At 41.5% G+C, this 14,284-nt stretch overlaps 1 protein-coding gene across 1 annotated transcript in view; it reads left to right on the forward strand.

The window, feature by feature from the left end:
* HS3ST2 (heparan sulfate-glucosamine 3-sulfotransferase 2) overlaps positions 1-13,863 on the forward strand; it is a 111,041-nt gene extending 97,178 nt beyond the window's left edge. The window contains exon 2 of the mRNA XM_004021196.5: positions 12,480-13,863. Coding sequence (XP_004021245.3) covers positions 12,480-13,098 — 619 coding nt within the window. The 3' untranslated portion in view covers positions 13,099-13,863. The remainder of the gene's footprint in view (positions 1-12,479) is intronic.
* The last annotated feature ends 421 nt before the right edge of the window (positions 13,864-14,284 follow it).

Genomic DNA, 14,284 nt, shown 5'->3' on the forward strand with positions numbered 1-14,284 from the left:
ATGAGTGTGATCGCATTACTTTACGAGGATGTATTTTATTAAGACCATGCTTCCAAGCTTCTCTGATCATGAGTCATGGAGGAGGCGGCTTGGTAAAATTGTAGGCTCCTAGGCTGCACCCTAAACCCACTGAAGCTGAATATACGGAGACTCTTTTCCTCTAAGGAGAAAACACTTGTGAGCTACTGTATTGAAGGCTATGCAGCTAAAGGAACATGCGGTCCTCAACCATGGTTCTCAGCCCTGGGGGCCCCCTGGGATCATCTGGGGAGCTTTAAAGTTGCAGGTGCCCAGGCCTCTGCACGCCCCCAGAGAGTCTTACTTAATTACTCTGATACGGTGGTATGGGACTTCCCAAGTGGCACTAGTGGTAAAGAACTCACCTGCCAATGCAGAACCAATGCAGAAGACGTAAGAGATGAGGGTTTGATCCCTGGATCAGGAAGATCCTCTGAAAGAGGGCATGGCAACCCACTCTCGTATTCTTGCCTGGAGAATCCAATGGACAAAAGAGGTTGGCGGGCAACAGTCCATAGGATTGCACAGAGTTGGACACAACTGAAGTGACTTGGCACACATCAGCACGTGTGGGGGTATTTATTGCATCTAGTTTGACTTCCCCACTACAGATGGCCACAGTCCTGTCCTCTTTCAACATCAGAGGGAACCTGGGCCAAGGACACTGTAGATGGCAAAACAGAAATGGCACAAGATCCGTTCCTTTCATTCTCATTTTACCTTCTAATATTGGGAAGTTTGGGCTGAAGCAGAGCTTGAATCCCCCCTCAGCTCATGAACCTAAACGTGTGGCCATGATGAACTTTTTTAAATGGCACAGTGATCCCTTCATCCCAGAACTATCTGCTGAAACCTTCCTCTGCCCAGGTCCAGAATGCCAAGAAAAGGCCAGGCTTCATAATTTCTGCCAGCTTCTGATGATTCGAGGTAACCCCTCAATAGACACCTACCTTTGACACTAGATCTTTGATCAATTTATTGAGCACCTATGTTGTGCCAGGTTTGTGCTAAGACGGCAAAAATGAATAAGAAACACGCCCCAAATGCTGATGATCTCTTGATATAAATGGATGTGTACTTAGTAAGTACTGCACAATGGGATGAGGTCTTAATAGCTGGATTCAGGAAGTGTCATGAAATTATTTTTTAAAAAGTGTTAACAGAGGGTGTGACTTTTCCTTTGGATTTGGAAAGGTGAGTAGATGTTTGTCAGGGTTAAAGAGACCAGAAAGATGGTCCAGAGTCTTAAAAAAAAAAAAAAAAAAAGATGAAAGGACAGCATGTGTTTGGCGACTGAAATTTGTGTTCAATATAGTTATAAGCATCAGATTTCCAGGAGGCGGCAAGAGATTAATTCTGGAAAGGTAGACGGCAGCCTTGAGTACCAAGTCAAGGAATAAGGGCTTTATTCAGAAGAATGGCTTATAGTTGAGATGATTGGATTTGCTTTTTTTTTTTTTTTTTGTATTCTCAGTAGATATTTTATGAATAAAGATGCAAACACCAAAAACGTGGAGCCCAACATTCTTGGCAGATGCTTGCCTATCTTCTTATGGAGAAAGATGTTTACAACTCTCAGTATTGACTCATCTAAATATTTTATCACTGTCTGTGACTGCATTCATTCACTTTATTTTTTAAACTTTTATTGGAATACAGTTGCTTTACAATGCTGTGTTAGTTTCTACTATACAGCAAAGTGAATCAGCTGTTACATATACATATATCCCCTCTTTTTTTGGATTTTCTACTCCTTTTGGTCACCAGAGAGCAGTGAGTAGGGTTCCCTGAACTATACAGAAGGTTCCCATTAGTCACATTTACACAAGAGTGTGGATTTGCTTTAGTATGATTCCCTTGATGGACACAGAATGCAGAATGGATTGAAAGGGAGAAGAAAGTAGAAGCATGGAGGTCAGCGAGAAATCTGTTGTCAGAGGAACAGTGACACGAGCCTGAGGTGTGTGAATGGGGCCAGGAGATGCGGGTGGACTTGAGAACTTAAAGACAGACATTAGACGTAAGAAGGATGTGAGGTTTTCATGCTTTGTGAGTGGATTCGTGGTGATACCATCTACAGAAGCAGGCAAAAGAGAGAAGTAAGCATGGGAGGAAAATGGCGAGATCGTTACCGAGATGAGGTATCCAGTCCATAGACAGTTGGCCAGTCCAGTCCAGAGTGTGGGAAACTTGGAGCTGCAGCTACAGAGCTGTGAGGAGTAACAGCTCCCAGGTGATGCTAAAGGCCAGGGAGGAATGGGGCCATCCAGGAAGATCACGTAGAATAAGAGAAAGGGGAGATAGACTCCTGGGAAGGTTCACAGTGATTTGGGGAGAGCTGAAAATGTGGAAAGGGGGTGAAGGCTGAAGTGCATATCTGGATTAGAATGTTGGCTTCACGTGAGCCCTAGAAACACTGATGGAGACCTGGCTTGTTCCACGGCTAGGGTAGCCTTTGAGGGAGATGCCAATAAGGCGCCCCTGCCCTGCCTCATGCAGGTTATAACCAAGTGGGGGTGCTTAGCTTAGCATAGCTTCCACAGAGAGGAAACCAGGTTGTATAAGGCATGTTAGAATTCTTGGGTTCCAAGCAACAGAAATGGACTCTGATTAACTTCAAGCAGTAAAAAAAATTTCTTAGAAGGATGTGCAGTAACTTATAGAACTACAGAGGAAGGTGGGCAAACCAGGTCTGGGAAAGGGCAAGAACCAAGACAGCTGAGGGATTTGGTAAGAGACACTGCTGAGGGGGCTCCTCCAAGCTCCTGTGTCTGGCTGGAAGATTGAGTCCACTTTCTGTCTTCATCATGTATTTTTTGTCAGTCATACAACCTCTCCTTGGACTGCTAAGAGTTTATCCAAAGTAGGAGTGGTTCCTTTGAAAGAAATCTGGGGGCTACTACCAGATGTGGTGGAAATTGTTGCTGAGCAGGTTCAAATAACAGATGGGAGGTAAGTCCAATTGGTGAGTGTTAGACCACTTTCTGTCATTTTTGCAGAGCCATACAGAAACAAAAGAAGACTGAAGCTTAAAAGGGTTTTGCGGGTGAGAGAGAAGTTCAGCTGTTTGTTAGCAGCTGGAAACAAATCAGCAAAATTTGAACAATGGCATGAGAAGGAAAAATGAACCTAAGGGAAAGACTAATGCCCCCTCCCCACCACAGATCGAAGAGGTGTGTATCCATAGGGTCTCCTTCTGTGTTACCATCACATAGGCCTCTATTCCAGTGACCTAATGAGAAAGAAATACATAAAGTGTCCTTTGATGGAACAGAGAAAATTTGAAGTGCACGTTTGGCTCCTGGTGTGATGATCTGTGCATGAGATTGCTTACAGTGTGGTGTTTGTGTCTTCCTTAGTAACTGTAATTTGGTTTTGTAGCTGATATGCCAATTAGGAAGGGTGGAACTTCACTTTAAGGCACAGCTTGGGGAGTGACATGACACCCTGAAGATCACTGGAATAGGTCAGAAGTTTCCAAACTGGTAGCAGAGAGAGGTGTTAATTGGCGCTCCTGGCAAAAGTGCATAGCTTCTTAGCCAGATAAGCTTGGGAAATGCTGCAACCTGTTTTCCTCTCTTGGATATTCATTGGCGTATTAAAGGATATTGCAAAGAGATATGTTTAATGGCTTATCAGGTCAACTTTTTGTGTGTTGAAGGCCTTATACCCCCATAAGGCTTGGAAAGTCCCTAAGTTTAAATGCACTGTCACTGATATGTAATTTCATCTACTCTGTCATTAAGGCCAACACCTCATTACAATACAGGCAGATTTCTAAGAAAATCCAAAGAAAACTATTCAAGTGCACCTGGGATTATTTGCTAAGAATGATATCCTCAGTATTAATAAATACTATTAAAATTTTCAACCCATCAAGGTCTGTTACAGACTTTGGGCTTAGATGCAAAATATTAGTTGCATCAGCTTCTCAGTTGCAAAAAGAACTTGAAGATTCAAGGGGAAAATGGGAGGTTTGTATGGAAGGCAGCGGAGTTGGGGGTGGGGGTGTGGGGGAGGGATCTGAGAGCACATGTGGGCAAGTGAGCCCCTGCATAACTTGTCCTCTGAGGCTAATGGTGGTGGTGATGTCAAGATGACGCTATGGAAATGATTGCTTCCTGGGTCCAGAGAAGGTTTAGAAGAAAGTGAAATAAAAAAGAAAGTGAAATCAGATGAATTTGAAGATCAGGTACAATGAATCTGAGACTATGGTAAAGACAGAAAGAAAGAAGGTTTGGTCTGTGTTTATTTCCTGTGGCCCCCATGACGAATGCCCTGAAAGGAGGTGTCTTAAAACAATGGAGATTTATTCTTTCAGGTTTGGAAGCCAGAATCCTTAAAACCAAATTGTCAGCAGGGTTGGTTCATCCTGGAGGCTCTGAGGGAGAATCCATTCCATGCTTCTCTCCTGGCTTCTGCCGGCTGCCAACAATGCTTGTCATTTCTTGGCTTGTAGACGTATCACTGCATGCTCTGCCTTCGTCCTCACATCTCCTCTTCTCTCTGTGTCCCTTCTCTCCTTCTCTTCTCTTTTAAGGATATTCCTTACAAGGAACCCTAATCCAAGATGATCTCATATCAAGAGCCTTAATTTATTTCCTTCTGCAAAGACTCTTTTTCCAATAAGGTCCCATTCATAGGTTCTGGGTGAACGTATCTTTTGGAAGATCATCATTCAATCCACGACATAGCCGTAGAGTAGAATTTCAGGGTGAACCTTTTCAGAATTAGGGCAGTTCCAAGGACAAAACCTAACATAAGGCCATGAGGAAGAGTTTGCTAAAAGGGAAGAGAAAATGAAGGTATTCGGCCAAAGACCTGTGAGGCCAGGTTACTGAAGAGATGGCTATGCAGCTGGGACAAAGAAGACTAGACACCAGGTGTCTATTCATAGGACTGTGAAGCTGCCTGCTGTGGGGTCTGGGAAGCCACAGTGTTAAGAACAGGTGAAGGGTGGGACTTCCCTGGTGGTCCAGTGGTTAAGGCTGTGCACTTCTAATGCCGGGGGCATGGGTTTGATACCTGATCAAGGAACTAAGATCCCACATGCCATGCAGCACAACCAAAAATAGATAAATAAAGAAAATTAACAGTTTTTTAACAAATAAATAGGGAGTGGGGGAAGGGTGATTGTGTATTGGTGGTTCTCCCCTTTATTTTCACATTGAAATCATCTGAGGAGCTTCAGAAAAGAATCCACCCCCAAATATTTTTAATCGGTTAGTCTAGAATGGGGCTCAGACATCTGTGTATTTTTTTAATTTATTTTTTTATGGAAGGAAAATTGTTTTACAGAATTTTGTTGTTTTCTGTGAAACCTCAACATGAATCAGCCATAGGTATACATGTATCTCCTCCCTTCTGAACCTCCCTCCCATCTCCCTCTCCATCCCACCCCTCTAGGTTGATACAGAGCCCCTGTTTGAGTTTCCTGAGCCATACAGCAAATTCCCATTGGCTACCTATTTGACATATGGTAATACAAGTTTCCATGTTACTCTTTCCATACATCTCACCCTCTCCTCCCCTCTCCCCATGTCCATAAGTCTGTTCTCTATGTCTGTTTCTCTATTGCTGCCCTGTAAATAAAGTCTTCCGTACCATTTTTCTAGATTCCAAATATGTGCATTAGAATATGATATTTATCTTTCTCTTTCTGACTCACTACACTCTGTATAACAGGTTCTAGGTTCATCCACCTCATCAGAACAGACTCAAATGCGTTCCTCTTTATGGCTGAATGATATTCCCCTGTGTATATGTACCACAACTTCTTTATCCATTCATCTGTCAATGGACATCTAGGTTGATTCCACGTTCTAGTTATTGTAAATAGTGCTGCAGTAAACAATGGGATACATGTGTCTTTTTCAATTTTGGTTTCCTCAGGGTATATGCCTAGGGGTGAGATTGCTGGGTCATATGGTGGTTTTATTCCTAGTTTTTTAAAGAATCTCCATACAGTCTTCCATAGTGGCTGTATCAGTTTACATTCCCAATAACAGTGCATAAACATTCCCTTTTCTCTACACCCTCTCCAGCATTTATTGTCTGCAGACTTTTTGATGATGGCCATTCAAGCTGGTGTGAAATGATATCTCATTGTGGTTTTGATTTGTATTTCTCTAATAATGAATAACATTGAGCATCTTTTCATGTGTTTGTTAGCCATCTGTATGTTTTCCTTGGAGAAATGTCTGTTTAGGTCTTTTTCCCACTTTTTGATTGGGTTGTTTGTTTTTCTGGCATTGAGTTGTATGAGCTGCTTGCATATTTTGGAAATTAATCCTTTGTCAGTTTCATTTGCTATTATTTTCTCCCTATCTGAGGGTTGTGTTTTCACCTTGCTTATTGTTTCCTTTGCTGTGCAAAAGGTTTTAAGTTTAATCAGGTCCCACTTGTTTATTCTGGTTTTTATTTCCATTACTCTAGGAGGTGGGTCATAGAGGATCTTGCTTTGATTTATGTCTTTAAGTATTCTGCCTATGTTTTCCTCTAAGAGTTTTATAGTTTCTGGTCTTACATTTAGGTCTTCAATCTGTTTTGAGTTTATCTTTGTGTAGGATGTTAGGAGGTGTTCTAATTTCATTCTTTTACACTTAGCTGTCCAGTTTTCCCAGCACCATTTATTGAAGAGGCTGTCTTTGCCCCATTGTATATTCTTGCCTCCTTTGTCAAAAATAAGGAACCGATAGGTGCATGAGTTTATTTCTGGGCTTTCTATCTTATTCCATTGGTCTATATTTCCGTTTTTGTGCCTGTACCATACTGTCTTGATGACTGTAGCTTTGTAGTATAATCTGAAGTCAGGAAGGTTGATTCCTCCAGCTCTATTCTTCTTTCTCAAGACTGCTTTCGCTATTTGGGGTCTTCTGGATTTCCGTATGAACTGTGAAATTTTTTGTTCTAGTTCTGTGAAAATGCCATTGGTAATTTGATAGGGATCGCAGTGAATCTGTAGATTGCATTTGGTAGTGTAGTCATTTTCACAATATTGATTCTTTCTGCTCAGGAACATGGAATATCTCTCCATCTGTTTATGTCATCTTTGATTTCTTTCATCAGTGTCTTATAATTTTCTGTGTACAATTCTTTTGTCTCCTTAGGTAAGTTTATTCCTAGATATTTAATTCTTTTCATTGCAATAGTGAATGGGATTGATTCCTTAATTTCTCTTTCAGATTTTTTCATTGTTAGTAAATAGAAATGCAAGTGATTTCTGTGTATTGATTTTGTTTCCTGCAACTTTGCTAAATTCACTGATTAGCTCTAGTAATTTTCTGATACTATCTTTAGGGTTTTCTTTGTATGTTATCATGTCATCTGCAAACAGTGAGAGCTTTACTTCTTCTTTCCCAATCTGGATTTCTTTTATTTCTTTTTCTTCTCTGATTGCTGTAGCTAGGACTTCCAGAGCTATGTTGAATAATAGGGGTGAAAGTGGACATGATTGTCTTGTTCCTGATCTTAGGGGGAATGCTTTAAGTTTTTCGCCATTGAGAATAATGCTTGCTGTAGACTTATCATATATGGCCTTTACTATGTTGAGGTAGGTTCCTTCTTTGCTCATTTTTTGAAGAGTTTTAATCATAAATGAGTGCTGAATTTTGTCAAAGTTTTTTCTGCATCTATTGAGATTATCATATGGTTTTTATCTTTTAATTTGTTAATATAGTGTGTCACATTGATTGATTTGCATATGTTGAAGAATCCTTGCATTCCTAAAATAAACCCAACTTATCATGGTGTATGAGCTTTTTGATGTGTTGCTCAATTCTGTTTGCTAGAATTTTGTGAGGATTTTTGCATCTATGTTCATCAGTGACATTGGCCTGTAGTTTTCTTTTTTTGTGTTGTCTTTGTCTGGTTTTGGTATCAGGGTGATAGTGGCCTCGCAGAATGAGTTTGGAAGTGTTCCTTCCTCTGCAATTTTTTGGAAGAGTTTTAGAAGGATAGGCATTAGCTCTTCTCTAAATGTTTGATAGAATTCTCCTGTGAAGCCATCTGTTCCTGGGTTTTTGTTTTTTGGGAGATTTTTGACCACAGCTTTAATTTCAGTGCTTGTAATTGGGTTGTTCATAATTTCTATTTCTTTCTGGTTCTGTCTTGAAAGATTGAACTTTTCTAAGAGTCTGTCCATTTCTTTCAGGTTATCCATTTTATTGCCATACAATTGTTCATAATAGTCTCTTATAATCCTTTGTATTTCTGCCTTGTCTGTTGTAACCTCTCCTTTTTCATTTCTAATTTTGTTGGTTTGATTCTTCTCTTTTTTTTTTTTTTTTGATGAATCTAGCTAAAGATTTGTCAGTTTTATCTTCTCAAAGAACCAGCTTTTAGTTTTATTAATCTTTACTATTGTTTCTTTCATTTCTTTTCATTTATTTCTGCTCAGATCTTTATGATTTCTTTCCTTCTACTAATTTTTCGGGGGTTTTGTTCTTCTTTTTCCAGTTGTTTTAGGGGTAAAGTTAGGCTGTCTGTTCAATGTTTTTCTTGTTTCTTAAGATAGGATTGTATTGCTATCAACTTCCCTCTTAGGACTGCTTTTGCTGCATCCCGTGGGTTTTGAGTTGTCATGTTTTCACTGTCATTTGTTTCCATAAATTTTTTTTATTTACCTTTTGATTTCTTCAGTAACCTGTTGGTTATTTAGAAATGTGCTGTTTAATCTCCATGTGTTTGTGTTTTTTACAGTTTTTTTCTTATAATTGATATCTAGTCTCATAGCGTTGTGGTCAGAGAAGATGCTTGATACGATTTCAATTTTCCTAAGTTTACTGAGGTTTGATTTGTGACCCAAGATGTGGTCTATCCTGGAGAATGTTCCATGTACACTTGAGAAGAAGGAGTATTCTTCTGCAATTGGATGGAATATCCTGAAGATATCAATGAGATCCATCTCATCTAATGTATCATTTAAGACTTGTGTTTCCTTATTAATTTTCTGATTTGATGATCTGTCTGTTGGTGTGAGTGGGGTGTTAGAGCCTCCTACTATTATTGTGTTACTGTCAATTTCTCCTTTTATGTCTGTTAGTGTGTGTCTTGTGTATTGAGGTTCTCCTATGTTGGGTGCATAGATATTTACAATTATTATGTCTTCCTCTTGGATTGACCCCTTGATCATTATGTAATGTCTTTCCTTATCTCTTATAGTCTTTATTTTAAGGTCTATTTTGTCTGATATGAGGATTGCTACTCCAGCTTTCCTTTGCTTCCCATTTGCATGGAATATATTTTTCAATCCTCTTACTTTCAGTCTATATGTGTCTTGAGAGCTGAAGTGGGTTTCTTGTAGACAGCATATATTTGGGTCTTGTTTTCATATCCATTCAGCCAGTCTGTGTCTTTTGGTTGGAACATTTAGTCCATTTACATGTAAAGTAATTATTGATACATATGTTCCTATTGCCATTTTCTTAATTGTTTGGGGTTGATTTTGTAGATCTTTTTTCTTCTCTTGTATTTCTTGACTATATAAGTCTCCTTAACGCTTGTTGTAAAGCTGGTTTGATGGTACTGAATTCTCTTAACTTTTGCTTGTCTGAAAAAGCTTTTTATTTCTCCATCAATTTTGTATAAGATCCTTGCTAGGTATAGTAATCTTGGTTGTAGATTCTTCCTTTTCAGTACTTTAAATATATCCTGCCATTCACTTCTGGCCTGCAGAGATTCTGCTGAAAGGTCAGCTGTTAAGCATATGGAGTTTCCCTTGTATGTTACTTGTTGCTTCTCCCTTGCTGCTTTAATATTCTTTCTTTCTGTTCAGTATTTGTTAGTTTGATTAGTATGTGTCTTGGCATGTTTTTCCTTGGGTTTACTCTGTATGGGATTCTTTGTGCCTCTTGGACTTGATTGACTATTTCCTTTTCCATGTTGGGGAAATTTTCAACTATAATCTCTTCAAAATTTTTCTCATACCCTTTCTTTTTCTCTTCTTCTTCCGGGACCCATATAATTCAAATGTTGGTGCATTTGATATTGTCCCAGAGGTCTCTGAGACTATCCTCAGTTCTTTTCATTCTTTTTACTTTATTCTGCTCTTCAGAAGTTATTTCCACCATTTTATCTCCCAGCTCACTGATTCGTTCTTCTGCCTCAGATATTGTGCTATTGATTCCTTCTAGAGTATTTTTAATGTCCTTAATTGTGTTGTTTGTCTCTGCATGTTTATTTTTTAATTCTTCTAGGTCTTTGTTAATTGATTCTTGCATTTTCTCCATTTTGTTGTAAGGTTTTTGATCATCTTTATTATCATTATTCTGAATTCTTTTTCAGGTAGTTTGCCTATTTCCTCTTCATTTATTTGGACTAGTTTGTTCCTTCATTTGTGTAGCATTTCTCTACTTTTTCATTATTTTTTGTAACTTACTGTGTTTGAGGTCTCCTTTTCCCAGGTTTCAAGGTTGAATTCTTTCTTCCTTTTGGTTTCTGCCCTCCTAAGGTTGGTCCAATGATTTGTGTAAGCTTCCTATAGGGTGAGATTTGTGCTGAGTTTTTCATTGTTTTTCCTCTGATGGGCACGGCTGAGTGAGGTGGTAATCCGGTCTGCTGATGATTGGGTTTGTATTTTTGTTTTGTTTGTTGTTTAGATGCAGCGTCCTGCACAGGGTGCTTACTGGTGGTTGGGCAATGCTGGGTCTTGTATTCCACTGGTTTCCTTTGCGTGAGTTCTCACTATCTGATACCCCCTAGGGTTAGTTCTCTTGTAGTCTGGGGTCTTGGAGTCAGTGCTCCCACTCCAAAGGCTCAGAGCTTGATCTTGAGCTTTGTGTGGCTCTATATTATTATTTTCTGCTGGCCAGGTACCCCTGTCTGCTCTCAGTTGGTGTTCTGCATGCACTTCTGTGTCGAAGGTGTATTCCTGATGTATCTGTGGAGACAGATGTACTCCATGTCCACCTACCCCTCTGCCATCTTGTTCTCCGCCTGGATGCTTACTCAGTTTTGAACTGAGTTGGAAGCTATCAAGTTTCTGAAGAGATTACAAACACCTATCTCAGCAGGGCTGGGTTTGTTGTTAATGAATCTCTACAAACAAAATCCGAGTCTGTCAACTAGTAGAAGTTTGCCTGTACCTTTTCTCAACTGCCAAGTGCTGTGGGCAGTCAGACCACTGCAGGGAATCTTGAAGGAAAGAACCTCAGGACAAATGGTCCCAGCAGCTGCTAGGGTCTTGCCCCAGTATTCCTTGATCAGGATCAGCTAGCCATGAGCAGCAAGTCTTCTGGCTGGCTAAGCCAAATTGATACTGAGTCCAAGCTTGCTCTGCTTGCTGCATGACAAGCCAATGAATCTAAGAAATGAGGGGTAAGAAAGAGACTTTATTTGGGGGCCAACTGATCGAGAAGATGGCAGGCTAGCACCTCAAAAGAACCATCTTCCTTTAAAAAATTTTTTTCTTGGGTGATTTAATGTGCAGCCAGGATTAAGAAAAACTTTGCTATCATTGTTCAGTCACTAAGTCATATGTCCGACTCTTTGCAGCCGCATGAACTGCAGCATGCCTGCCTCCTCTATCCTTCACTACATAAGAAAAACTAATTAAGGGTAAAACACAACCTTCAGAAAGAAGTAGCAACTGGAAACCAGAGGTATTTCCCTTCACGAGGACCTGAAAGAGATACACCTGAGAAGGAGACATCAGCTTGTCCTACCATCCTCCCTTAAACCTCAAGCAGAACTAGGAAATTAGGAGGAGAGCAAGAGGTTGCATTACTGGGCTTCCGACTGAGCCCCTCCCCCGACCCATCTCACCCCTGATATTCTGTGCTTCTTCAGTCTTTTACCGGGGATATAGTTCAGATGTATTTTAGCCAGAAAAGACATCAGAACTCATTTCAAAAACACATGCTATTCCTACCAAACATGCCTTTCCTCTCCCCAAAAGACTTTCTTAATATATTTGGAGAGGTATCTTGTGCCAGAACAATATTCAGTGGCTTCCTTTGTATTTTTTGAATATGTAATAAACACAATAAAAATTTCAAGCAGCGTAAAAGATTATACAATAAAAAGTAATTCTCATTTATCCCTGACCTCCCTGCTCTGCTCCCACTCAAGGCCCCTCCCCAGAAGCAATTACTTTTATTGGTTTCTTGGTATCTTTCCCCAGATAAACAAGCTGTCTTGCCTTTTTTCATTTAAGCACTAAATCTTGGAAATCATTCCATAACAGTACACACAGCTCTACCCAACTGTATTAATTGGCTATTCCATCATGTATCTAACCCATACTGATGGACATTTAGATTGGTTCTTGTCTTAAACTGTTGGAGACTTTGAAAAAAGGGTCAACAAGAGTTAAAACAGGTGCTTCATCAGATGAGAACAGGCGAGGCTCAAATGTCACAGAGGAGAAGGGTGGGCTCCCCTGGGAAGCTGGGTGGAGGGAAGTGATCTCCCGCAGGCCCCCAGTACAGCCCTGGCTGATCATGTGCATTTCTGCCCCACAGGAGCCTCATGCCTCGGACCCTCGAGAGTCAGATCACACTGGAAAAGACCCCCAGCTATTTTGTCACTCAAGAGGCCCCTCGCCGGATCTTCAACATGTCCCGAGACACCAAGCTGATCGTGGTCGTACGGAACCCCGTGACCCGTGCCATCTCGGATTATACCCAGACGCTCTCCAAGAAGCCGGACATCCCTACGTTCGAGGGCCTCTCGTTCCGCAACCGCACGCTGGGCCTGGTGGACGTGTCCTGGAACGCCATCCGCATCGGCATGTATGCGCTGCACCTGGAGAGCTGGCTGCGTTACTTTCCGCTGGCTCAGATCCACTTCGTCAGCGGTGAGCGGCTCATCACCGACCCGGCCGGAGAGATGGGGCGCGTCCAGGACTTCCTGGGCATTAAGAGGCTCATCACGGACAAGCACTTCTACTTCAACAAGACCAAAGGATTCCCTTGCTTGAAAAAAACAGAATCGAGCCTCCTGCCTCGATGCCTGGGCAAATCAAAAGGCAGAACTCATGTACAGATCGACCCTGAAGTGATAGACCAACTCCGGGAATTTTATAGACCATATAATATTAAATTTTATGAAACTGTTGGGCAGGACTTCAGGTGGGAATGAGCCACTGAGATTCAAGGGCTCTTCCACTAGTCTCTTCCATGAGGTTTGCCCTGAGAGCCTCTGACCCTCTTCCCTCAGCGAATCCAGGCTCCAGCCCCTATTCCCTCTTGGGTTCCATCCTCTTGGAATGGGGAAGCCCAGCTAAAGGCCAAGAGACCAGGGTGGGTGGGTGCCTGCCACTAGCTCTCCCCAGTCTGTCCAGGCAAAATCTATTTCTGGCACATCCGGTCAGTTCCTAATAGTTTTCCTTCAGCCCATATGAGGCCTTGGGAAGATATTTTAGGAAGCACAGATCTTCTGATTATTGATACATGTAAGTGGTGATGGTTCTGTTGCTATGAACACAGCAGTCTGTCCCGTCACTGTCCACCCTGGAGTGGGCTTGTTAATTCCAAGTGGCATGTACCTCCCCTCTGAGCTTAACTCTCTGGAGCTGCCCAGGGTGATGGATGGGGGACCAGCCTTGTCCTCCTAAACTTAGCAGCTCTTGCAGAGATTGTGGAGCTGGAAGTGTTCCCCCTGGCCACTCTTAGGAGACAGACCCTTTGCTGATGAAATAAACCAGTGATTTCAAAGCCTGTGGTTTCAACTCTGCTTGAAAGGGAACTGTCTTTGAAAACCACCCTGTGATTCTCCCTGCTCCCTGTGGACAAAAGCACATAATTCTGCTGTTACGGGTACTTTCCTCACGCGAGCTTTCATGTTCAGCATGCAATGGAATCATGCTTGTCCATGTGAAATAAATATGGCTCTCTCGTGTCCTTATGGCTGGGCTTTCTCTGTGAGTCAGGCCTGGGGCATGGCCCATTCCTCCAGCTCCTCCCAGCAAGGTGGGGCTGTGCTGGGGATGGTGTGGGAGGGCACTGAGAGGAGAAGCAAGGGGGTAGGGGAAGGAGAAGAGGTTCTTGCTGACAAAGGCTGGGGAGACCTGTAAGGGCGTCCTCTTCCTGAAACATAGTCTGATAGAGTCCATGTAAGCTTTACATCTGCAATGAAGCCAAACTAGAGGCTGACAGGACATCAGACACGTTTTTGCTTGGCCAGCTTGACATTTTGAAATAATTTCCCACATTACAAACTTGGGAGTGTTCATATAAAATATGGATTTCCAGCTTCTTAAAATCTTTTTTTTATTGGAGTATAGTTGATTTACAGTGTTGTGTTCATTCCTGCTCCACAGCAAAAT

Source organism: Ovis aries, chromosome 24 (assembly GCF_016772045.2).
Source record: "Ovis aries strain OAR_USU_Benz2616 breed Rambouillet chromosome 24, ARS-UI_Ramb_v3.0, whole genome shotgun sequence".
Classification (NCBI taxonomy): Eukaryota; Metazoa; Chordata; class Mammalia; order Artiodactyla; family Bovidae; genus Ovis; species Ovis aries.